Below are 24,443 nucleotides of genomic sequence, written 5' to 3' on the forward strand. Positions count from 1 at the left end.
TCAGTTTCATCAACATGGCATCTGTTCGTCCACACGTGTGTTATAATTTAATTTTGTGAGAATAAAGCCCACGATTTCAATGTTTTATTACAAATGGCATTTCCTTGACCCTAAACATTTATGACATGAGACGAGTGCTCTACTTTGAATGAAAACTTTGTAACAGTATTATTATTAAATAAAATAATCGGTAGTGATTTACGATATTTCAATCTTTATACAAATATAAATTTATACTATTTATATTTTGTATTTATATTTATATTTATACATTTTTATATAGTTTATATATTATATATATTTATATATTTACATATGTTTACATATAATTTGTATTTCAAACTTTATTTTTATATATATTGGATTTAAGCATATCCGACTCCACCATTTTATACAAATAATGTGAGAACACCATTTACATCGCAAATATTGAAAAAAAGGGATAAACACATGGACTTGTCTCGATAAATCTTGAAAAATGAAAGTAGAGAAGCGTGAGCAGAGAGAAATGAGCACTACGTTAGGGTTTGGGCATCGAGGAAGCTTACGGCGAGGGGAGGCGAGGCCCGGCACTGAAGCAGGCCGTCAAGAAAACCTGGCAAGTTGCAGGGACGAGTCCAGTCTCAAGGCATCGCCCCCGTCCAGCACACGGGGTACCCTGCAGGAGAGGAATCGTCGCCGTTCGATGCAGAGAGGAGGGATCTACGGCGGAGAGGGGGAGATCTGCGACCGGGAGGGAGGGAGGGAGACGACAGAGAGAGGGGAAGGGGGGAGATAGGGGCGGGCTCGCATCCATCCAAGCATCATCTTCTTCGGCGCCACAGCTACGGACGGAGTTGGAGAGCGGGGACAGGGAGGAAAGGAGTTCATCGCATCCAGAGCAGCAACTGTTGAACAGAACCACGAGGAAAGGGAGGCCGCCATCCCTCGCTCCGTTGCGGGTGTAGGCGACGACGCGACCACGAAGAAGAGTGGGGAGCCACCATCGTTGCGAGGAGATGATGCTTCAGCAGCATCCGCACCAGCACCAGCATCCGGGCGATGGCGGGGGGGCGGGAGGCGGCATGGAGGGGTTGGGAGCCTGCGACGACCGCCATGTGGTGGTCGGCAGGATGGACCTGGCGCCGCAGGTGCAGGGGCTGAGAATGCTGGACGAGCAGCAGGAGCACGAGCAGCAGCAGCGGATTTTGTACGGGGAGAAGGGGCTCGGGGACCACGAGCATGACGACATGGGCAAGGGCCAGCACCCGGGGCACGTCGTGATGTATGGCGACCGCGGACATGAGAATGGACATGACCACGCGCATGCGTACGGGGTGGAAATGGGAAACGGGAAGCACGGCGTCGTGGATGATATGGACGCCAAGCTTGGGGGATTGAGCGCGGTCATGCTCCGCGTGGATGGTAAGATGGAGGGCCGCGACCGGCAGATGAGTGAGGGCGATGTCGGGACCGCGAATAGCCCGCAGATGGGCTCGCAGGTGGCAAAGCTGCGGGGTCGGTCGTCTCGCGACCCCGCGATTGAGTGGAGCGAGCACGCCACCACAGTGCTGTTACAGGCTTTCGGGGAGAAGTACCGCGCACTTGATCGCGGAAATTTCACGAGCAAGATATGGGCTGACATTGCGGCCAGGGTGAACAGCCGCGGCTCACTGACGGTAACGGACGGTTTCCTTTGTGGAATACTTTGTGTGTGTGTGTTTTTCTCTTTTTTTCTTCTTTTTCTTTTTCTCAGGCGTTCTTTCTTTGTTATTGAGTCGGCGGCGGTATTTTTCCGGTCGCGGAGGGTTAGAGCTGGTCAGAGTAGCTCGACCGCTCTTCAGGTTGAATGTGTGGGAGAATGCATGGGGAGGAGCTGATTGATGACAGGGGCATGTAAAGGCAAACAGGAATGAAATTACGATTGAGTGCTACAGGAAAGAGGCCCCGCAGGAACCGTAGGTCTTTCAAGTGAATGGCGGGTTTTGATATTTCCGATAAACCAATTTTTATACGCATAATGTGTTCAGTAAGGTTGTGACCGAAGGCTTGGAATGGAAAGGCTTTGGTAGGTATTGTGTTTTTTGTCACTGTCCTTGCTCCTTTTTAGTATATTTATTTTTGAGCCTTTTTAATTTAATAAAATTTCTTTAAATTGAGTCGCGTAAGTGGAGGTGAGAGCATGTAATGACTTTCGCAAGTACATCTTAACAGGGGAATTATAGCTCTAGCCATGAATAGCGTCTCAGATCCTCGGCTCAGTCTCAAACCTCTCAGAGATGCCTTCAATGGGCAACCATTCCTAAGTTTCTCCTAGTTTCAGTTTTCATGATCTCGAAGTAGAAAACATCGCCGCTTTTCGCCTTTCCTCTTAAGCTGCGTCATGGTTGAGGGTTGCATTAGGTCAGTCCTTGTAGCAATTATCCATTACCTAACCTGATACGAGATTATATATATAGATACACTTATACATACATGTGTGTGTCTGTCTGTGTCTGTGTCTATGCATGTACAGACGCAAAATCTTGTAATGGATAACTCAAATTGTTTTTCATTGAGAATTCTGATAGATCTTCGAAGAGTTAACTTATAATGGCTTGCACTATCTGTTCATGCAGGGTAATATAGTGGACGGAATACCGAAGACGCAGGAGCAGTGTCGCATTAAGGTGGGTGAGCTTGTTACATTCGCTTCATGTGATGATTAGTTTGCTGTTATCTCAGCGAATTAATTTTCATGTTGAAAAGTTTCAAAGTTTGTAGTCTTCCCTGATCTCTGCTGTAGACATTTTATTCGTCGTTTCTAATGATTCATGTAAACGCAGGTTGATAATCTAAAAAAACGGTATAAAGTGGAGAGGGAGAAAAAACGTGTGTCGGGGTCTGGGACGTCGAAATGGATATTTTATGATATGATGGATGAGTTGATTGGTGCAAACCCGAGACACATGCGCAGCGGGGGTGGGATGGGAGGCGAAGATTCTCCATTGGGCTTGGAGGGTGGTGGCACTCCTTTAGGTATCCGATCGTCTGGGGAGGAAGGGGACAGGATGTACTACTTGGAGAGTGCAGGTGGAGATGGTGATCAAACATCAGAAACGATCCCCAAGATTTCGCCGATTCAAGGACGAAGGAAAAGGAAAAGGGCCTTGGAAGACTTGGAACGAGAGCACGTGAATGCCCCAGCTCTGATGGCCCTGTTCGAGGGTTACAATGTTCCACCAGCCATCATTGATGCCATGCTGCAGGAAGACATGGATGAGTACACTTTGATTAACTCTAGAGATATCACGGTGCTACTTGACCAACTACGATCCAAGCACCGGCTGCACATCAAGCTGGGACCCGCGGAAAGGATCAAACAAGCCATCGAGGCTGCAAAAGAGAAAAAAAGTAGCTTGGCTCTCGTTATCCAGCAGCAGCAGCAGCAGCAGCAGCAGCAATGAGTTGAGACGAAATAAACGTCGCGAATAAGAGGGGGATGAAAATCCATACGGTGAGATGATGTGACGGTAGGATGATGTTTATGTTGCTGGGCGTTGACTCAGGCAGAGACGTGATATTCCAGAGGACGTTTCTTACGGAGTGGATATGCGTAGAAGCTGCTATTAAGGGGACGCAATATGGTCGGGCGCAAATGAGCAGTGTGGGTGGCAGGAGAGTATGAACGTGTGAAGTTCAGGTTTATGAAATCAAGTAGGCGTTCATGGGCATGGATGGATGGACTAGAATTGGCGATGGATAATCAGACAAGGGGAGGCAAATCCCCAAGAGCGTACGCTGACGATACTTGTGGCGTTGTTGCAATTTATTGTCGATGTACGTGGGTTGGATTGGTGGATGGGAGTCGATCCGTGCTTAATCACCTGAAGTTTCGAGCGTAGTATGATTACTGAAGGGTTTCTTTTTTCTTTTTCTTTTTCTTTTTCCTTTTTTCCAATATCCTCCCTCCTCTTTTTCATTTCTATTTTCGGGATTAGATTAACTATTTTATCTTTATTCCTATCCTTCTTTTCTTTTCTCCTCTTCGTCTCCTCCTCCTCTTCTTTCTTCCTTCATCTCTTCTTTTTCCGAGTTTATTTTAGTTTGTAAAGGAAGCTGACTTGTTTTTGGCGAGTTCAGCAGTATGTACCATTCTTGGTTGTACCATTGAACTCTTTCTGTCTTATGTGTGAGGTGGAAGGAAGTCTGGCCATGCTTTTTTCATGTACAGGTGGAAACGATCGCGGGGGCCTGCAGTAGGAGAGAGTATGCAAGGATGCTGAAAGTACTTGATGGCGCTCAGTTGTATCCTATGAGTAGTTTTGAGGCCTTGATCCTGTCCTGAGTAGATGATGTTTCACTTAACATCCTGTTGCTGCTTGGGAGCGTGTGGAACAGCCATCGGTGGCTTTAGATGGGAGTTTTTTCACGTCGTAGCTAAGTTATTTTCATTTTTCCCCAACATGTTATGGATAGAACAATGGTAGCGGAACTCCCATCACCAACGATGCTCAAGGTACATTGCGTTATCTTCACGTGGTCCAGTTATAGCAGCAGAACGTAGAAGGGTATTGAGGTTCGTGTGTAGATATGTTGGAGCAAGTCTGGCGGACACTGCTGATCTATAGAGGAGTGTGTTCGTGATGTATTCAGGATCAATGAGATATGTGTGTCAGGTTGCAGAGGTCTGAGGCTGGGCAGTAGTAGCGTTGAGGTAATGATCTCAGGTATTTGTGACAGATTGTTATTCTTTTTTAATAACAGCACTTGAGTCCTGGTTTTTCTTTAGAGTCTGAAGTCTCGATGAAGGGAGGTAATCGTATTGTGTACTTCTTAATCCCATTTAGAAGTGACTGAAGAAGCCTGAATATGTTGCATTGCAGATAATGCAGTTGCCGATCCAGCCACAAGTAAGAATCTGGTTGTTCGCATCACGCACCCAGTTCCCCTAATGAGCTAGCTTGTGTGACCGAAATTTCGAAGAGTTTCGTATATGCTGCATAGGAGGATTGTGTTTGCGTTATATAGAACTATGATGCTGCAGTTAGGTCGGGCAAGTTTTGGATCAGTTTGGGCTCTGGCATTGTTAGGTTTGATCTCTCACAGATTAATCAAGAGGATTACTGATAGAAATTGAGATGCACCATTCGTTATGTTCAATAGAAACAAAGAGAATGTTTCCACCTCCTATTGCATTCCAGAGTTTGTGATTTTTTTGGAAGGTTTGTGTCTAGCTGGAATGTTTCATTCTTAATCTTGGTCATGGATGGTAACGTATGGGGCGGCGACATTTGTGTTTGAGCACGTTTACTTCAAATCTGTCAGTGCTCTTCAGTTTTGTTCGTTGAACGATTTTTTGTTTGAGGGATCAAACTTGGATCTTAATGAGCTTGTTGTGATGATGCCAGTAGACCAGGCTATTCTTTCCTTGATCGTTGCTTAGCTCTTGATGAATTTGACACTAGTTGATCATTATTTCTGTTCCTGTTTTGTAATGATGAAGTCGTATCGATTCGTATCGTGCAATCAATATAATTAAACAGCATACACCTTTTTCTTTGGAATTTAAGCCCGTGTAATCTTTCGAACGATATAGTAAAGATTCTTGTTGGCACTATCTACGTGTCTAGGAAATTTGGGGCTTCTGCCGTGTATTTTGGTACAGTATCAATACACCACGTTTTAATGCAAGTCCGTCTGCTGTGGTCCTTCCTAATTCGATCTTGTTCAGTCGACAACTTGTTGCATGCCACGTATGATGAATTTAATGACATGGTATGAATAAAATCTGTTATCCTTTTCTTCCTTGCAATAATCCTATATAAACATTGGTAATTGTTTGATTTCACAATAATATAAGAACATGATCTGCAAACCTAGAAGGAAAAATTAGTTGATATACATTAGGTTGAAACTTTGTTGCTTGTTCATCACGACACGCCTCAAATGCACCTTCAAAACCACTTGATATTGGAAGTCAGCTAAATTGAGGCACACAGACCCAAATTATTACTCACACAACTTCACTCTTACAGCTATGTCACAAATGGCAATTCCACACCGAATAAAGCACACTTCAATTTGAAATCAGCAAATTACATAACTCATTCCCTGTATAACTAGAAAACATGATCAAAGTCAGTTGAGAAGTTCTTTTTTCGAAAAAGTTGACACCAAATTTTGAACACTATCCATCATTGACCATTTACAGCTTCTCACACTTATAAAATAAAAACAAAAAAATATGTTTATATATATATATATATATATATATATATTTTCCTACTCACACACAAAATAAAAACATCAAAGTGTATATGTTTATATATATAAAGGGAGTTGTTAAAGCCACATTCTAATGTTGTTAAAGCCACACCATGTGATACCATGTTAAAACCATGTGATAATTAATTTTGGGGACAAGGGATGGAAATAAGGATGGACGTAATCAATCATGAGATGGTAATGTGGGGTGTGGCTTTAACAACATTGGGGTGTGCTTTTAACAATTCCCTACATATATATTTCTACTCCCACACACATTTTTAAAAAATAAGAAAACATGCCATTTAAGTGCAATTCCAGGCAACTATGAACCTTGAGAGACCATTCTATAAGCCACGTATGAGTCCAACTAAGCAGCTATAGATGAGGTGGATTGTAGTATAGTGTTACAAATTAGGGTTAGGGTTCGAGGCGGCCGCGGCCAATGGAGAGGCCCCCGCGCGGAGCCGGTGCCCGCGGAGCCCCTCCGCTCGAGTCTTTCGCACTGCGAGCTCGAGCTCTCCAAGTACCGAATGCTTTCCTCGCGTGCGTGCCCCCAGAGTCGATCGGAGAGCCCTGCATGGGCTGCTGCTGTTGAGAGATTGGTAAGGCACGGTCCCATGGGCCAAGCTCTTTTTTCCTCCTACTGTAAGCGCGTCTGTGAAGGCTTCATGGTGTTAAGGACTCTCCAGGTTTCGTTGTGTGTTATTTGCATCTTCCGCTGCCCATTCTAGACTCTCTCCCGCAGCCGTTGTAAATCAATGTACCCTTGTATGTTTCGCGTTGCGTTGAGCAGGCCGTGACCCCACGTCGGGTTGCTATGGAGCCGGTGCGTTCATGTTACTGAAAATGGTCTGCGTGCGGAATGCGAGGGCGAGGTCTGTGGGGAGTGTTCCGGCAGCGACTGAGACGTCTAGGTTTTGGTGCAAATGGTTAGTGCAAGGATCTGTGTTATCTTTACTTCAATGGGGGTTTTTAGATGTTGCGTTTTTGGCACAATTGGAAGCCCTGCGGTGCCGATTGAAACCCCCAATTCGACACCCGAGGGATCCATGTTTTTGGTCTGAATTTCCAATGTTTCTCAGACAAAGAGTTTTTTTCTCCTCCAATTCCTCAGTCATGTAACCCGAGAGCTAGTGACACGGGCAGCGTGCGTTTTGGAGTGTCTTGTTTTTCTACACGAAAGGCTGCGATCGCCATGTAGGGTTCATGAGCTATGTGCGTACCATACTTAGCTGAATTAGGGGTTTTAGTGTTTACTAGGTCATTGCCCTGTGGATGATGTTTTTTTTTTTGAGGAAATTATGTATTTTGTGAAGCTCCTACACATCTTCAACTCAGAGGTTTTATACTGAGGGTTTAGTCGAGTGTCAGTTTGATTTCGTTGCAAAGTGTCCCATTAACTGTTATTTTCTTTTCTGCAGAATACCTTATTTCTCAACAACATCTTCAGATCAGAGCCATGTCGGGAGATCTAGCGGTTGTCGCGAAGGACAAGGAAGCTAGTTCCAAAGGCACCATGCAGACGCAAATTACCACTGATCCCCCACGGGGAACCAGAGATTTTCCTCCTGAGGACATGCGCATGCGAACATGGCTCTTCGATAAATTTAGAGAGGTTGGACGCATACATTTTTAACTGCATCTGCAATTGACATGAACCATGTCACTGATCAACAATGACACGTTGCTCCAGTCACTGAAAGTTATTTTGTAGCGCTTATGAATATTTGCGTGCAAAACTCTTCTTTGCTTCCCCAAAGTGTAGGGTTTGCGAAGATGTCCGCTGATTCTGTTGAATGATGCAGGTGTCTAGGTTGTTTGCATTTGAGGAAGTTGACTTTCCGATGGTGGAATCGGAGGACCTTTACACCCGTAAAGCTGGCGAAGAGATCGTTGGACAGGTTCACAAGATCCAAACGTCATTGAGGACGCTGTGTATCAGTGGATGAATGATAGCAAGCCTTTCTTCACAGAAACAGGCTTTCATTTACCCCCAGAGTTGTGTGGACATTTGCTGTTAGTTATTGTGTATTAAGTACGAGTGCTGACATTGAGCACTTGCTTGATGCAGCTCTATAATTTTGAGGACAAAGGTGGTAGAAAGGTTGCCCTTCGACCCGAGCTCACACCCTCTTTGGCTCGCCTTGTTCTGCAGAAAGGGTCTGTTCGCCTTTGTCAAATTTATATTACTCCGCTATTTTCGTTCTCCTTCCTTAATTCGTTGGGGGCATTATTTATAATCATGTGGATTTGGAGGATTTAGATTGTGACAAACTCAAGTCTTTCACCTTGCCAGGAGAGCTCAGTCCTTCCCTTTGAAGTGGTTTGCTATTGGTCAGTGCTGGCGGTATGAGCGTATGACTCGAGGCCGTCGTAGGGAGCACTACCAGTGGAATATGGACATCATTGGCGTTCCCGGAGTTGAGGCAAGCAGCGTGATCCTTATCCAATGACTGTAATGGAAGTGTGTTGATTCGTGTTTAGCACGTTTCCTAAAAGGTTATAAAGTATACTCTGCACTAGGAACAAAAGGTTCTGTTTAGACTTGGAAAGTGAACTCGAGCGTCATCTTCTGGACTGTAGGAGACTGTGTTCGTGTATTGTTCCTGTCAGTAGACAACCTTCCCAGGGTTCGCAGCTTGGGTGTTTGTTTTTTCGTTTTTTTAAAATTCTCTTATCGGTGTTACAGGCTGAAGCTGAACTCTTATCAGCCATCGTGACGTTTTTCACTAAACTCAACATTACGTCTGATGACGTTGGGATCAAAGTTTCAAACCGAAAGGTCTCTTCTTTTATGTGTTTTAATCCTGAGATTTTTCACTCAACAAATGGTTCAGAAACTTTCTTAGACCTAGATTAGAGGTTCAGAATGAGTTTGAGAACATCTCATTGTTTAGAATAGCGCACACTTAAATGCGTTGCACTAATATATATTTCTCGATGTCTTTGATGTTGATGTTCGTGCTCACCATCTAGCAGTGGTTGAACTGGTTTGCGTAACTTACGAATAGCACATACCTGGTAATATGCAGGTCCTCCAAGCAGTGCTTGAGAAGTATGACATCCAGCCTGATTCCTTTGCAGCAGTGTGTGTAATCGTTGATAAGGTCTTGTTGCATACCCTTTTCTTTCTTTGGGGATCACAAGTTTCTGTTGCATTTTCTCGCACACCGACTGTTTTCTTTGTCAGCAGATTTGGCTGGACGTTCTCGTGTGTTACATTAGATTTTTTCTCTGCTTAGCATATCCGTTGATTCTCGTTTGACTCACCATACGTATGCTCATCATCTTCTGTCGATACATTCATCAGTTGGATAAGTTACCGAGGGAGGAAATCGAGAGTGAGCTGGACAAGGCTGGCGTTCCTTCCGTGGCCATTGAGGGAATCTTGCAAGCTCTCACTCTTCAATCTTTTGATGATCTTGAAGGTAATCTATCTCATGCGATTTGAACATGAGTGGTGCCTTTGATTGTAGAAATTTTACAAGCCCATGGCAATCTGGAGGTTGCAAGCTCAATCGTGGTCATTAAGTGTTCACTCTGATCGTAGTGGACTGTACTATGATTCTGATTTACTATTACTAATGATTGAAACATGATGTACGTTTGGCAGCTTTAATAGGAGCAGAGAGTGGTGCAGTTGCAGAATTGAAACAACTCTTCGCCTTGGCAGAGGGTTATGGTATCCAGGATTGGCTAAGGTTTGATGCCTCAGTCGTTAGAGGCCTGGCATACTACACTGGGACTGTGTTTGAGGTGCGTTACTTCGACTCGGTTTTTTGCTGATATATTGTTCAATTTGTTTCTATACCTTCAGCAAGCGATTTAAGCTTCTTAAGTGAATTAAGCATGAACTTCGTCCAATTCTAGCTGGCAGAAACACATTGAGATGTGGTGAGCCTGTGAATGATTTTGTATTATATAAATCAGTTTTCTGCTGCAGGAGACAGCCTTATTGTGCTTTATGTTGGTATGAACTGGAGATGATTGATCTGCTTTGTTGATGTGTTCTTATGTTGGCTACATATATATCTTTCAGGCTTTTGATAAGGAAAAGAAACTGCGAGCCATTTGTGGGGGTGGTCGTTATGACAGGCTGCTCTCCACTTATGGAGGCCAAGACACGCCTGCTTGTGGATTTGGTTTTGGTGATGCTGTTATTGTTGAGGTTAGCAAGCTGTTCCACAGTCAATCTTAAGTTCACTTTTGGATAATCAATAAATCAATACCAACCTTTTATACATGCTTCCTCTTGAGTACATAACGCAAACATAATACTAATATAACTATTCTTATTTCTGCATTTCTTGCACAGAGCACTAACTGAGATTATAGAGCTCTAATTGTATCTTAGTTTGAGTTGATATTCCAAGTAATTATTCTTGCAAGGCAAGGTGATGGTTTCCAGAGTGGATTGGACTGTTGAAATTGGTTTTACTGATTAAAGAAGCAGTATTTGGGCTCAGCGAGTGAATGATGTAGGGCATGCCTGTGTCAGTGTAGCTACTTTCCCCTAATTTGGGAACGTAAGTTTTCAGGTCATCTCCACTATGCGCTATGTAGTAATGATATTTGGATGTGTGCAGCTTCTGAAGGAGAAAAAGTTGCTGCGTGCCTTCCCTCACGAGGTGGACGATGTCGTGATGGCTTTGGATGATTCATTAAAGATTCCTGCAGCAGGAATCGCTAGTCGCTTGCGCAGTACTGGCCGGGTTGTGGAGCTTGTTATTGAGAAGGGCAAGAAAATGAAATGGTAAGCTGTCGTCGATGTCCCCTCACATTTTTTTGTTTTAAGGACCTCAGTCGAATCTACTGTCATCAGCCACCTCATTACCACAAGAAGTACGCATATATGGACCTTGGAAACTTTTCCTCTGTGGTTCCAGTCTACGGATAGACAGGTTCTTGATTCGAAGACGAAGTTGACCTGATATTTTAGATTCTCATATAATATCCTCTACCACCACTCAGTCACCTCCTGCTCGTAGTTTAATTTGGCTGATTTTCTTGTGGTGTGAAGACAACTCATACAAAGCTAGGTTAGCGTAAGTTTAACATGGTGTATTTTACAGGGTGTTCAAGCACTGCGAGACGTTGAAAGCTAAGCGCCTCGTACTACTTGGTACCACTGAATGGAAGGAGGGGAAAGTACTCGTTAAGGACTTGAATTTACGGGAACAGACTGTTAAGACTGTGGATGAGCTTATCGCAAGTTCATAGCCGTCTTGCGTAGATGTGTACACTATCAGACGGCTCGTACATTCTTTGAGAGGCTCGTTCCTCAGTTCTTATCTTATGTCTGAGAAGTAATTCATGAATTACAGTATTCATCTTACGTTCCACACTGAAAAAGTTTCCATTTTTGTGCAATAGGGATGTGTTGTGTGATGGTTTCGTGGAGCTGTGGAGCGTGGTGTGGTTGGACCCCTCTTTCCCAGTCTTTTACTCAGCAGCGTTTTCAATTACATCTCAAACAATTGTTATATAATCCGAGTTATTTAATCAGAATTGCATTTCATAACTTATGAACTCCTAATTTGATTAAATAACATGACCACACGGATCCCAAACAGTAATGCGTACACAATCTCTAGTTCATCAGCTATCCAATATTTGTCGACTTATTTTTTGCTCTACCTTCAGTACACAATCGGGTTGAGAAAGTCGGTGGAGTTAAAGTAGTTTGTGTTTGTTATGTACTATTCACACCAGCTGGTAAGAGCCTTATTTATTTGAGCCGTGCCATTATGGTGGGTCAATTTAATATTACCCTTAGGAAAAAAACACTTAAAACAATTTCTACCCATTGAAATTAATAATACAAAATTATATTACAATTTGAATAATGTATTGAATGTCCATGAAATAATTTAAAGTTGTGCAATATGGTTGAAAAAAAAAAGATTATATATTTATCATATTACATCAATATTTTTGCATACACCCAAATGATACAAAAAATTATAATTACATCAAAAAATTATGTACTTACTTATTATAGTACATTTAACATTAGTTTTCTAATTATGTCACTTTTAAATGCTCTATTTTTTTCAATACATTTATATTGTAATCAACAATTACATCATTAATATTTTATGATGCAATTTTCATGCAATGCAAATTGTAAACCAATATCTATGATTCCCTTTCTTAATTTATACAATGTTGTTATTAATTCAATGTATAAAAATGTATGGTATTTTATTTATTTGTATATTCATGTATGGACCAAATCTATTTACCATGTATTAAAATAAAGCATCAAACTTATTTCATTCTTTAAAAATATTTCATTAAATGTCAAGTTTTGATAAATGGAATTGCAAGTTTAGTCTCAATTACATTTTTAAAGGCATTCATCATTTCTCAAATACATGATAGCTTGCACTCTAAAAACTCATTTGTACAAATTTAAAAACAAAGCCATGAGTCGCACTCAAGTAGTTGGTTAAAACACTTTCTTCCATTGAAGACAAGGAAGGTATGGCAAGAGAAACAATGTAAAAACTCAAATTGTTGTGTGTCTCAATAAGAAAGAAGATGAAATTGTACTTTGATTTGCAAATCGAAAGTAAAATATATATATATATATATATATATATAAATTGTATAGCCAAGAATTGAAAGGACGTGAGTACATGATTTATTCTACATACTTTAGTTAAAATAAAACATCAGATCAATACAATATTATTTCAATGTTATTATTTCAAGAGCTTTTGTGTGTTAGATTCATAAATAAAAATAAAAATAAAACTATGATTGATGGTATTCGTTTTATTTAAAAAAATAATAATAAAAAAAAAATCCCTCATACAATATACAAATTTAAATCTATTAATTTACACAAGTGAATTATAGCTAAGCTAATTATCCTTAAAAAATACTTCGGAATGGAAAACAACAGGAAAAAAGAAGAAGGGGAATAAAAAAAAATTAAAAAAATTAAAACTTTAAAAATTTAAAGAAGGTTGAAAAATATGAATTGAAGCTAATCCGACATGGTGTGTGCTGAGTTGGACCCTGAGCCGAGTTGGCAGTGTGTACGGTCAGTGAAGCCACGTCAGACATGACCAACATCTTTTACTTTCTCCTCTTCATCTACATTTATCCCTGTCATTCTTTTTGCTATGGAAAGCATTCTTTTATACTCTCAGTGTGATGTTACTAAGTGCAAACAAATTGCTCAAATCCTTCTAGAATACTTCTAGTATGCTTTCCAAGACTACCAATAGAAGCTAAAGTAAAAGTTTGAGGCTCTTTCGCTAAAAACTGAATTCAACCACCAAATTGAATAACACCCACTTCTACATCACAAAAGGATACCAAACTAAAGGGCAAGCATTGAATCCAAGGCCTCTTTGGTTGGATGCTTTGGCCCACCTTCGGATGATTATTTAAACTTAGGTCTAACCCCTTTCATCCAAAAGCAACTCATCCACGTGTTCTATCCATGGATCACACGCTTTGATGCGACATTTTCTATTGCACCTCACAAAACCCCCAAAGAAAAGTGGGTTTGGAGCAAACAAAAGAAATGAAAATGAAACAAACATTCTACATCATGGATGAGTGAAAAAAAAAAAAAAAAAAAAAAAAAAAATCATCCATGAGATGCAATTGCTTCAAAGGGGGTGTTTTTTTCGTATCACATTCCTTGTTCAAAAAGCAATATGGGCATGCTCATGCGGATGTGTAGATTTTGTGATAAGCCTCGTGAATGCGCAACATATGAAGGTTGGGGGCCCCATTTGCTTGCTTTAACTTTTGCTATGATTAAGAGAAGGATGTATGGATGGCTATGGAGGTATCAAAGTGCTTCGCAATGAATGAATTTGTCCACATTAAGCAATACTTGAAGCTCTCATCACCATTAAAATGCCTCTATATAACATGACTCATGCTTAGATATGGGGCCTATCTTCTCAAGGAACCAATCAAGTTTCTTCATTAAAGTTGAATAATCACAATCCAGATTTCGTTTTTGGAAAACAAATTAATTAAAGCAACAACATTGATGCAGACAAAAAATAAAGGGAGAGTTCCGAACTCTCAAAATTGATGGCGATGGAGAAAAAATAAAAAGGGTGCGAACAGAAGGGATGAGATAAACGGAATGGATGAATAGAGCAGTTCAATTAGGGTTTCGGGAGGAGCCCATGGATGAGAAAGCTGAGCCTCTGCCACGCCAGCTATGCCACGTTGGCGGCGATGAGGTGTGTTGTGCTGACGTGGATATACCATTTATGCGTGGGAACGTCCACGATATTGAAGGGGAACGATTAATTGCGTTCTCATGGAATTGAAGGGGTTTAATAAATTTCAATACCTTTGTTCACCTGGCATGCCAGTTTCTGGAATCTTGGTTGATTGAAAAAGTTATTGAGATAAGGAATTCCAATTGTATTTAGATTCTTTGGAAGAATGACACTCATTTTGGGATATATATATATAATAAAAGATAAAAAATGTTTGTGTGCGTGTTGCATTATATAAGAATTTGACATTTTAACCTCTTTATTACAACATGCTTGTCCTTATTTCTACTTACTTCTGTTTAATTATATTTATTCAAATGATGTAGGGATTTCTGGAGGGCACTTTATATTTAGAAGTCCACTTTGAATGCCCATGGTTCAAAATCCTTATTAAGGTCCTTTGCTTGGTAAAGAAGCAGATTTTGCCTTCGGGTAGTTTGAAATTAGAAGTTGTTATGAAATGGACCAAATTATTATTTTTATCTAAATTCTAAATATGTGAAATTATGTTTATATTTAAAAGCTTGATTCTTTATATTAAAAAATAAAAATATTATTTTTAGCTGTTTTTACACATCTTCTTAAATACTTTTAACCACATTTGAAATAAGCACAACAGAAATTGTGAGAGACAATAATATTCATGACATGTAGGCAAAAAAAGGAATTCCACCTTATATTTTTTTCTCTAGGACTTAGGGCTTATTTTTAAAAATATTAAATCAGATTAAGGAGACTTCTCAATTTTAACCAATCAAGACATTTAAAAATTAATACTTCTTATCTTTTTTTAAAAAAATGTAAAGTGCCTTTCAAATACTTTCTTCCAATAAACAAATTCTACAAAGAACAGTTTAGTTGTCTCATAAGTTAATGAAGTCTAAGGTTTGTAAAGTACTGTTTGCAACAAATCATTTTTTGTTTTATTTATTTTTTAAATATCTAGCTAAGGTATTTCTATCTACTTCTTGGCATGCATACTTTTTTTTCTTTTTTTTCAAGAGATATAGATACCATTAATTTATACTTGCAATTTCTTCATGAGTATTAAATTTCTAAATACATATTTGCAAAAATCAATTTTTTTTAATCCTACATTAACAAAAAAAAACACTAAGAGTGGTGGAAAGAAACTCATACATTCAATATATATATATATATATATATATATATAATTAAAAGATTACGAAATTATATAATATAGTTGGAACAGGCTTTAACTGGAGTTATTACTGTTTGAATTTAATCTACCCAGATTACATGTGTTAGAACTGAGCTATCTAAACTTAGGCATTAAGATTTGAAGTATTTCTGTTGAGTAATTTTACAGAATTGAAATAAAACATAGGCTCAATAAAAGACTTTTTGATACTAAATGAGTAAATATATTGGTAATATATATAAATTAGTCATCTTATTAAATTAAGTGAAGAATGATTAAATAAAAAATAAGATTGCATTTGCTGGAATATATATATATATATTGAAAGAGAAAGAGGATTTAAATTATTTTTATTTTTTGTGTAAAAAGCTTCTTTAAACTTACTATGAAACAATTCAAGTCCTGAAAACACTACATTGTCTACACCTAAAACATTCGTAAGCTAGTTTTTTGTACAAAAATTATAAGTTTTTAACATATCCAAATGTATTCCTTAGTTCATGTTCTAGATAGAAACATCCATCAAAATTCCAAATCTAGATGCACTTCTAGTAAAGATAATCTATGTTCCCTAAAAATCTACAATAGAAATTAAAAGGCTTTTTTAAAGTTCAACAAACAGTGTAAGTCTTACATTTCTATTTTAACAAAAGATCAAAGTTAAAAGAGACAAATCAAGCACATTCAAAGAAAAATATAGAAATATAAAAAATAACTATATGCGTCTCTCTCTCTCTCTCTCTCTCTCTATATATATATATATATATATAGATAGGGAGTTGTTAAAGCCACACCCTCAAAACTATGTGATAATTAATTTTGGGGATAGAAAACAAGAGACAAAGTCATGGATGGACAAAATTGATCATGAGATGGTAATATGGGGTATGGCTTTAACAACTCCCTCTCTCTCTATATATATAATATCAATTAGGGTGGGAGAGAATGGTCTCCTTTACCCACCAAAGACAATGTTTGTCATAACAACATGATATGTGGTTCTTTTAAGAGCTTTACTACAACAACCACACTTCCTTGTTTGCCCCTCAATATCACACTATTAAAACACCACACTACTCTTAAGCATTATCTAGGTTGACCCAAAGCATATCCACTACATGTTTAAAGTGCAGACAAAAACAAAAACCAAATCAATAGGCTAACAATGGGAATCCATTAGACTACACCAAGTGATAATACAACTCCGGAACTATAACGACAAAATGCTTTTTGTGAATTCTAAACATGTTCAGCATATTCTACTTACTTACAATGCTAACAAGTATAATGTACATTCCTCCTTTTACTTTTCAAAGACTTTCTCCCACCGAAAAGTAACTTTTTTCGCGCATTTCCACTGCTTTGAAATGGACGTCCCTAAGAACCGTTCGAAACTACCGACGGTAAAAAAAATCGTTAAAAAAGTTTTAAAAAGTAAGACCCCATGCAAAACGAGTGACCGAACTTATCCTCAGATCTTGTAGATGCAATTGTTCCACGACACCGTCCCACAAGTCTAGGAAATTTATAGATGTACCGAATTTGTACATAATGAAAGAGAGCGGGAGGAGGAGGAGGATGCCTTTGTAGAGGGGCACGGGAAAAGGGTGCGAAGGAATCGTAGGGGCGACCCCATCTAATAAAGGGGCGTCCTCCCAGGATTCTATACCCGTGTGCATTAAATGGGGCTCCCACATCCCTCGGGAACAGAATAGTGGAACGATCGGTGGGAACGTCAATTCCGCTTTCTGCCTTCGGTAGTTTCGAGGAAGGGAATGGGAAACCGGGAACGGAGAATTGTGCGGCACATGTGGATAGGGCGCGGGCGTTGCCACCCTGGACTCTGGAGCAAAGAGAAGAAGCGCCGCGGGGCCGGCCGGTCCGGGCCAGCAATGACGGCTGACAGGAAGTCCCCGGTTGAAGGGGGGTTGTAACGCTCCTATCACCGTAGCCGAGGGCCGGTTATCGAGAAGTTGTTGCCTTTGAATTGAGAAAAAAGGCACTTCAATTTAAGATCTTGGATTTGGGGAAATATGGGCAGATATTAGAATGGGAACATATTGCGAGGAGATGGGTATTATGAAGTTATGGGAAAAAGCTTGCTTGGACAAAACTATAGACAAAAATATGTCAAAAAGTCGTCTAAAAAAGTGCTTGTTATGTTGTGGCATTTTGTTAAAGTAGGGAAATGAAACCAGATAGGGGAATTATCAGATGCTTTTTTGTGATGTGGAATAATAACCTAACCTGTTCTATTTGTATTATTTGCACCCTACTTTGGAGCTTCGAAGAAGAAAAAGAAACAGAGACTTTGGACATGTGAAAAGCTTCTGTTGGTTTGTCATTAATATTAAAGAGGTCGACTGCCTTTGTTTTAAAAAAAAAAAAAAAAAAAAAAAAAGACGCTCAAGTACAAGTCATTGTTTTGTCAGTTATTGTGGGTTTGTAAAATGAAGACCTTTTGCTATCCATCTGGATGTATATTTATATTTTCACATATAGTCAAAATGTATCAGCATTTAATTGTACTTGTATTTTAATTTGGGGAAAAGTTGCATTGTTCGTTTGCTATCAATAACTCCATTCGTAATTTGATTGTCATTGTATTTGCTTGCTAACAGCACTTATTCAAGACATTCCAAAACATTATGGCAATTAGGTAATATATGTATTTGTATATATGTGTGTGTGTGTGTGTTACAGAGAGAGAGAGAATGTGTGGTAGAGAATAAGTGCTTTGCTGTTATTGTTTTTGTTTTTCCTCTCCAAATATCCAAAAATTAAATTTCAAACACAATATACTTATTTAATGTAAATTATGGAAATTCTATAATCTTAATTTATTTTACTATTTGATATTACAAAACCAAATAAAAAAACAATACAAAATGAGTGTTGAGACAACCATGTATAAACTGTAAGATTCAATAGGCAAATGTTATTGATTGCAACAGAAACAATCGAGTAAAAGAAAATGTTGAACATGTATGTGTGCACAACAGTTTGATGCAGTTTACAAACTAAAAACTCCCTCAAAGTACAAAAACTGTGTACTCTTATAAGCAATTGAAAGATTAAAGTTCAATTGAAATTGATTCATGTGAAAAAGAAGTGTATTATAGCCAGGAAGAATATCCAAGTTGTTTGCTTTGATTATATTGAGCAGCACAAAAAAACCTAACAACAATGTCAATAGATTGCATACAAAATGTTCACAAATGTGTGATCCCAAACTACAACATAATGAAACCACTAAGCAGTTTGTAGGATCACCAAACATTACAATCATGATAGAATAAATATAGTTGAATGCATTGAACCCTCATCATCACCTGCACAGTTTTGGGGCCCAGTCCCCCCCAGTTGATGTTTTGCAAATTAGGATTTGTGGGCAAAGTGGGTTAGGCTTTCCTGGATCCTCACCTCATTGTCTTTGCAGAAAAGCTCGGCAAAGGCACAGCATTTAAACACTAAAATTTCTATAGTTGAAACTTGTTCTTGACTTTTCTCCCTTTTCTTTCCATACAAACCTGCAAAATCATCTCGGTTCTGGTGCAGATGGATGAAGGAACACTGACAATGCTTTAGCTGCTCCCTCCCCTTCAGCACTGAACTCGCTGATCCCTTCTGATTTGAACACACTTTTCCCCACAAAACCCAACATGAGGTTATGAAAGCTTTGGGTAAAAAAGCATCGAGAATATTTATAGGTACTGGACACTAGATGTTTATAACATCATCCTTAAAACTGGAGAAAGTGAGCAATTTAAAACAAAAAGGACAAAAACAAAAAACAAAACCCAGCTGGAGTACTTTGAAAAATGAGGCATTAACCTCAACTTGTTTGGAGAATGATACTGGTGTGTTCCTCTCATCCCCAAATAAATGTTAAAAGAGAGAGTTGAAGTTCCAAAGCATGGTATTCACTTCAGAACTGCGCCTCCAAGCGTAACAATGACATCCAAAATGGATGCAAAAGGTGGAACATTGGAGATTATCCAACGAATGAACCCATCCATCCATACGAAGGGAATTGCATTCACTGTTGGATGATTTTTCAAGGATGTGGGGTATTAAATGATGTTGGCAGAAAGTGTTGGGGAAGTGTGTAGAATGTCACACGGTAACCACTACTCCCCTACTGGTTCAGAGTCAAGAGAACCATGCTGAGGTGGAACCCACGTGGAATGACCGACCCCTTTGGCAGATTAGGGTTTGAGAATGGGACCTTGGGCAGCAGCAAGGTGACAACTGCTCCCAGCAGAATCCCACCCACTTCTATTTGCATCGCCAAGCTCCACATCTCCCAACTGTATGTATACCTTCTAGAGAGTGTGTGCCAGAACTTGGAAACCTGCTCTTGCCAGCTTTTTCCTAATAACTTTTTTAAAGCCCCTTTGATGCTTTGTTTTTCTTTTCCCCCATAGTGGTAGAGTGATCCGGCACAAACCCTAAACCCTAAAACGATTGCTGCATTGAATTGTGTTTCTGATTGTAGTGGAAACACTTTACATGGCAGAATAGGATTTTTGATGAGTTTCTTCCTTAGTTTTGTGTGTCACCTCATGCTCCCCTTTGCCACGTGCATTGGGAGGGAAGGCCAAGTTAGGAGGTGTTTGATGCTTGTTTTGTCTAAATAACCACTTTGTCTTGTTAAACTAAACTTGTCTGTGACTCCAGTAGCTTGTCTCGTATTGTGTTACACAAGGAGAGAGCACACAGTAAAGCTACTCTTGGATGATAATAACAATCAAATAACAAGCGTTTGTGCAAATGCTTCCGAATGAAACTATTGTTGCTGTTCTATTTTTAACATATATATATATATATATATATAAAAGTAAAATTCAGTTTAATCATAGTGTTGTTCAGGACCAATTAACTGGACAGTGATTTGAAATGTTCCTGGGATTGTCTATGAGGGCTTTTGGTGGATGCTCATCATTAACGACTCAATCTGAACCTCAATGGACAAAAGGCTACAAGGTACGTGCCAACAAGCAAAATCAATATTCAAGCATAATATATTCCCTAATTATAGAATAAGTATATTTGGTATAATAAATGCCAAATCTGCAGGGTCCAAAGTCAAATCCCACAGGATGAAATACTGTACAAAGTTTCTGAGGAGAAACTTCTGTTCTAAATTAAAAGGTAGTAAGGTACTCACTATATTAGGGCAACCTCATCTATGCCAGTTAATAGAACAATGCCATATATATATATATATATATACATATATATATATATACATATATATATATATATGTATACACATAACACTTCAAACATTGCCTTTCTAGTACATCGACTGGATATTCTAAAAATCCATTGCACAATCCACGCAGAATATTCCACATATTTTGCAGTGTCAAAGCCTTGGATTCCATACTTAACAAGGCACTCACAAAACACTCTGAAATTAGTTTTGTATGATTATGGGATATTCAAAAGAGCTGAGGAAGAAGAAGAAGAAGAAGAAGAAGAATCAATAAAGAGATTACAATGTGCTCATGATAATACATTCAAGTCACAGTGTGTGTGTAAAGGAATATTGACACCGTCATTATTTAGAGGTACTTCATTTGTTATTATATAGAAAAATACAAACTACTTCCAACACTACGTTACATTCACATGTACATCCGCATACACACATTTCTGTATGTATATAGACAGTACATTTAAAAAATTGTTTTCAAAAACTTAAATTATAATTACAATAGGAAATGAGGAAGAAAAAATAGGACCTCAGAATAGTTTGTGCTGGCATTGAAAAAATTAATATTAAAAACTACAGATAATGTCTACATATATGGGAGATTTAAAGAAATTTAAAACCACTTTCTAAAAACAAAAAGAGTAAACCAATTAGTACAAGACATGTGTTTTTGTAGTTTTATATTATGGAACTAGTAAATGGACTGATCAATGCCATTAGTTAATGATAAATGTTTGTATACACCCAATCTGAAAAGTAAGCCATTCAAATAGTAGAAAACAAGGATTTCAGAGTAATAATGTGATGACATCGGCAAAAGAAGCACAGCAAGATAGAATGTTGCAGAAAAAATGTACAAAAAGGGACAAAAAAAGGAGTTAGGCAATATAATGATTCAATGGGATCATGTGCTTGAGCTATTAACACATTTTTCTTTGAGCACTTAATTAAAAAATAAACCTGGGCCCCTTCTTATCACTTTTGATGCCCATCTGCCTGGTGGGTTCCACAATAAAATAAAATAAATAAATCATGAAAGCAAAGCAAGCTTTGAAACTGGACATGCTCTCTCTAGTTTCATCTCCTCCCCCAGTTTGCCTCTTTCTTCAAAGCCTGTCCACCAACACTCTTAATTGTACCTTCCTCACAAAGTTGACTTTTGGTAGCCTCTAGAAACTCCAAACTTCAACGGGAAGCAAATGAGATATACATATTTATATATATATATATATAAAGAGGTCGAGAAAGTAAATGTAAGAAAAGGAAGATAAATAGGGCATGTGTTGACTTGTTTAAATTAGTTAATTTTGTTTTTTTTTGTTGTGCGTGTGTGTGTGAGATAGAAGCTACTTGATTGTGATGAATCATTTTTATTTTTATTTTTATAATCCAAACAGGCAATTAAGAATGGAAGCAAAAAGCTGGGGGGAACCTGTGAAAGTGGATCATGATTATGTTATGAGTTGCGTGATTTGATTCCAAAAATGCAATCACACTTTTGGGTACATTTATTGTTTAATTGTGGCTTTTAATCCAACAAAGGAGTGATATATTTTAATTTAGAATTCAAGTGGAGTGTGAATGACATTACTCACAATCTCCACTCCACATCAAGGGTCATGCTGGAATGCTACAGCTTACAGCAAAGAAAATCTCAAGTTTCATGTGTTGTAACAAAACTAAGCAGTATTTGATTTCATTCCATCCTATTTTTTAAAAATTAATTAGTCCTAAATTGTAAGAAAAAAGCTCACTACAGAAATCTAAACAAATGGTTGTGTACCCACAAAACAAAATTGGCCAAAATGTCACCTGTAGGGAAGAAACTCTCTGCCCAGTTTAAAGGATGGGCAGAGGCTACCAGAGAACAGGCTCCAAGGCTCAAACCCTAATCCTGGACCACTGCTTCTGCTTCTTCATCATCTTCTTCCATTGTAGCCCAACTGTTGCTTTGTGTTGTTGGGTTATGGAGTGTGGGAATCCATTGCAACCCCCCCCCCCCATGACCCAACAATCACTGCTTAGCATTAAATGAATGTTGTCGATTCTGGTCAATTGGGAAGGTTCTAGAGATTAGGTTTTGTAGAGTGGAGACACAGTAAGCAGATGAAGGGAGGGAGTTTTTGAAGCCTCCGAATTATTTTCCCCCTTTCCAATGGGCAAGTGTGGAAAAGGGGTGGAGCTATAACACAAGGAGCGAAGTTCCTTTCTCTTCTCGTGACTCCTCCCCGAGCTTTATTTTTCTTTCTTTTGCTCTCTCACCTTCCTTCCAAAGCCACAGCTACTACTCACTCTGACTCACTCACACAGCCCCCAGGCATTCAATGCTTTCTTCTTCTTTTTCTTCTTTTCCCCATTGAGCCTTTTCCTTCTGATAGCTATGTGACAATCAAACTGGACTGCAAAGCCCCAGGAAAGGGCCGCCCATTTCCATTCATGCACCCACCACAGTGTCCCTGTATTGAAACCTCCCAGATGTGTGTGTGTGGGGGGGGGGACTGGGGAATGGCAAACAGAACCCACCCACGCCCTCTCTGATAAGACTCTCATCTTCCTGATAAAACTTCTGATAAGGCGGAGCAGGGAGGGCCCAGTTTGTTAGGAGTCACTTTCTTTCACATGCTCTCTCTTTTTCCACTTTGTGTGCTTGGCTGCTTGTTATTGTTGCTTCTCCCACAGCTGACTGAGTTTGTCATCAGAGCCACATTCTTTTTGTACTCCGTGCTATTGATATAGGTCAGCATTGTGGGTATTATCATTTCAATCTATGTTTTGAATTCTACCTGTGATCATGGCATTGCTCAACAAAGCATATGAGCCTATGGATTTGGAATATATAGCTAAATGATGTTGTCAAAGAATTTTGGAGTGAGATTCAAAGATTTAATGTAAACAGTGCTTTTTGTTTACAATAAAATAAAATACAAAGTTTGTGCTTAATTTTCAATTTTTTAAAATTCTCAAGGAATCATGTCAATAAAAATAATACTTAAAAAATTTATTATATGTTAATAACATACAAAATAATATACGATATAATATACAAAAAAATCCAAATACTGATTAAAATTTTGGATCTCAAAATGTACTCTTTACAACGATAGATTTGTGAATTTTTATGTGCAATGTGTGTGTGTATGTATATATATATATATATATATATATGTATGTATGTATAAATATATCACAATATGAAATTGTAAAGCATTACACTGTGTTAAAACCAACAATTATAATTTAATTATTTCAATATTTGTAATGTCAAACTTAGAAATCTAGTTGATTGAATTATGTGAAAAACTATTATCTTAAATACTGCATTCACTTCTATGTTAAGCTCTGTCTTTTTTTCTTACTTTCGTTAAATTAAATCAATGTTAAAACATTAACCTTTTATTACAAAATAACTCTGGGTAAAAAAATCGGTATATAAATGGTACTGTAATTTATTTATAAAAAAATATATTAAGTAACAATTAATTCTTTCTTGTTTCAAAATACCATACAATTATTTTTATCAAAATATATATAGATAATAAATAAATAAAACTAAATAGGCAAGGAAAAAATA

At 38.6% G+C, this 24,443-nt stretch overlaps 2 protein-coding genes across 9 annotated transcripts; both read left to right on the top strand.

Annotated features, from left to right (window-relative positions):
• Positions 1 to 816: 816 nt before the first annotated feature.
• LOC112285053 (uncharacterized) lies at positions 817 to 5,149 on the top strand. Of its 5 annotated transcripts, none has more exons than XM_090252174.1 (5): positions 857 to 1,658; positions 2,598 to 2,648; positions 2,805 to 4,477; positions 4,615 to 4,688; positions 4,845 to 5,149. In XM_090252174.1, the coding sequence occupies exons 1-3, from the start codon at positions 999 to 1,001 to the stop codon at positions 3,423 to 3,425; spliced, it is 1,332 nt and encodes a 443-aa protein (XP_090108300.1). In that variant the 5' UTR covers positions 857 to 998; the 3' UTR covers positions 3,426 to 4,477; positions 4,615 to 4,688; positions 4,845 to 5,149. The 5 variants fall into 5 exon arrangements, with proteins under 5 accessions (XP_090108298.1, XP_090108299.1, XP_090108300.1 ...); XM_090252175.1 differs by having other exon boundaries at positions 4,615 to 4,675; XM_090252172.1 differs by having other exon boundaries at positions 817 to 1,658; positions 2,805 to 4,688.
• Positions 5,150 to 6,773: 1,624 nt separating this feature from the next.
• On the top strand, positions 6,774 to 11,804 carry LOC112285188 (histidine--tRNA ligase, chloroplastic/mitochondrial). Of its 4 annotated transcripts, none has more exons than XM_024525818.3 (13): positions 6,774 to 6,830; positions 7,022 to 7,157; positions 7,650 to 7,843; positions 8,034 to 8,129; positions 8,300 to 8,388; positions 8,525 to 8,654; positions 8,918 to 9,010; positions 9,261 to 9,335; positions 9,539 to 9,656; positions 9,842 to 9,984; positions 10,268 to 10,396; positions 10,815 to 10,981; positions 11,602 to 11,804. In XM_024525818.3, exons 2-13 carry the CDS (start codon positions 7,091 to 7,093, stop codon positions 11,714 to 11,716), a joined length of 1,416 nt encoding a protein of 471 aa, XP_024381586.1. In that variant the 5' UTR covers positions 6,774 to 6,830; positions 7,022 to 7,090; the 3' UTR covers positions 11,717 to 11,804. The 4 variants fall into 4 exon arrangements, with proteins under 4 accessions (XP_024381586.1, XP_024381585.1, XP_090108302.1 ...); XM_024525817.3 differs by lacking the exon at positions 11,602 to 11,804 and adding an exon at positions 11,301 to 11,580; XM_090252176.1 differs by lacking the exon at positions 7,022 to 7,157.
• Positions 11,805 to 24,443: the final 12,639 nt, after the last annotated feature.

The sequence above is a fragment of the Physcomitrium patens genome, chromosome 7 (assembly GCF_059467195.1).
Source record: "Physcomitrium patens ecotype Gransden chromosome 7, ASM5946719v1, whole genome shotgun sequence".
NCBI lineage: Eukaryota > Viridiplantae > Streptophyta > Bryopsida > Funariales > Funariaceae > Physcomitrium > Physcomitrium patens.

Coding starts and splice junctions, on each gene's coding strand:
- LOC112285053 (XM_090252172.1), top strand. CDS start 999: ATGATGCTTCAGCAGCATCCGCACCAGCACCAGCATCCGGGCGATGGC. Junction 1,659..2,597: donor ACAGCCGCGGCTCACTGACG/GTAACGGACGGT, acceptor CTGTTCATGCAG/GGTAATATAGTGGACGGAAT. Junction 2,649..2,804: donor AGGAGCAGTGTCGCATTAAG/GTGGGTGAGCTT, acceptor ATGTAAACGCAG/GTTGATAATCTAAAAAAACG.
- LOC112285188 (XM_024525817.3), top strand. CDS start 7,091: ATGCGAGGGCGAGGTCTGTGGGGAGTGTTCCGGCAGCGACTGAGACGT. Junction 7,844..8,033: donor TCTTCGATAAATTTAGAGAG/GTTGGACGCATA, acceptor TGAATGATGCAG/GTGTCTAGGTTGTTTGCATT. Junction 8,130..8,299: donor GCGAAGAGATCGTTGGACAG/GTTCACAAGATC, acceptor TGCTTGATGCAG/CTCTATAATTTTGAGGACAA.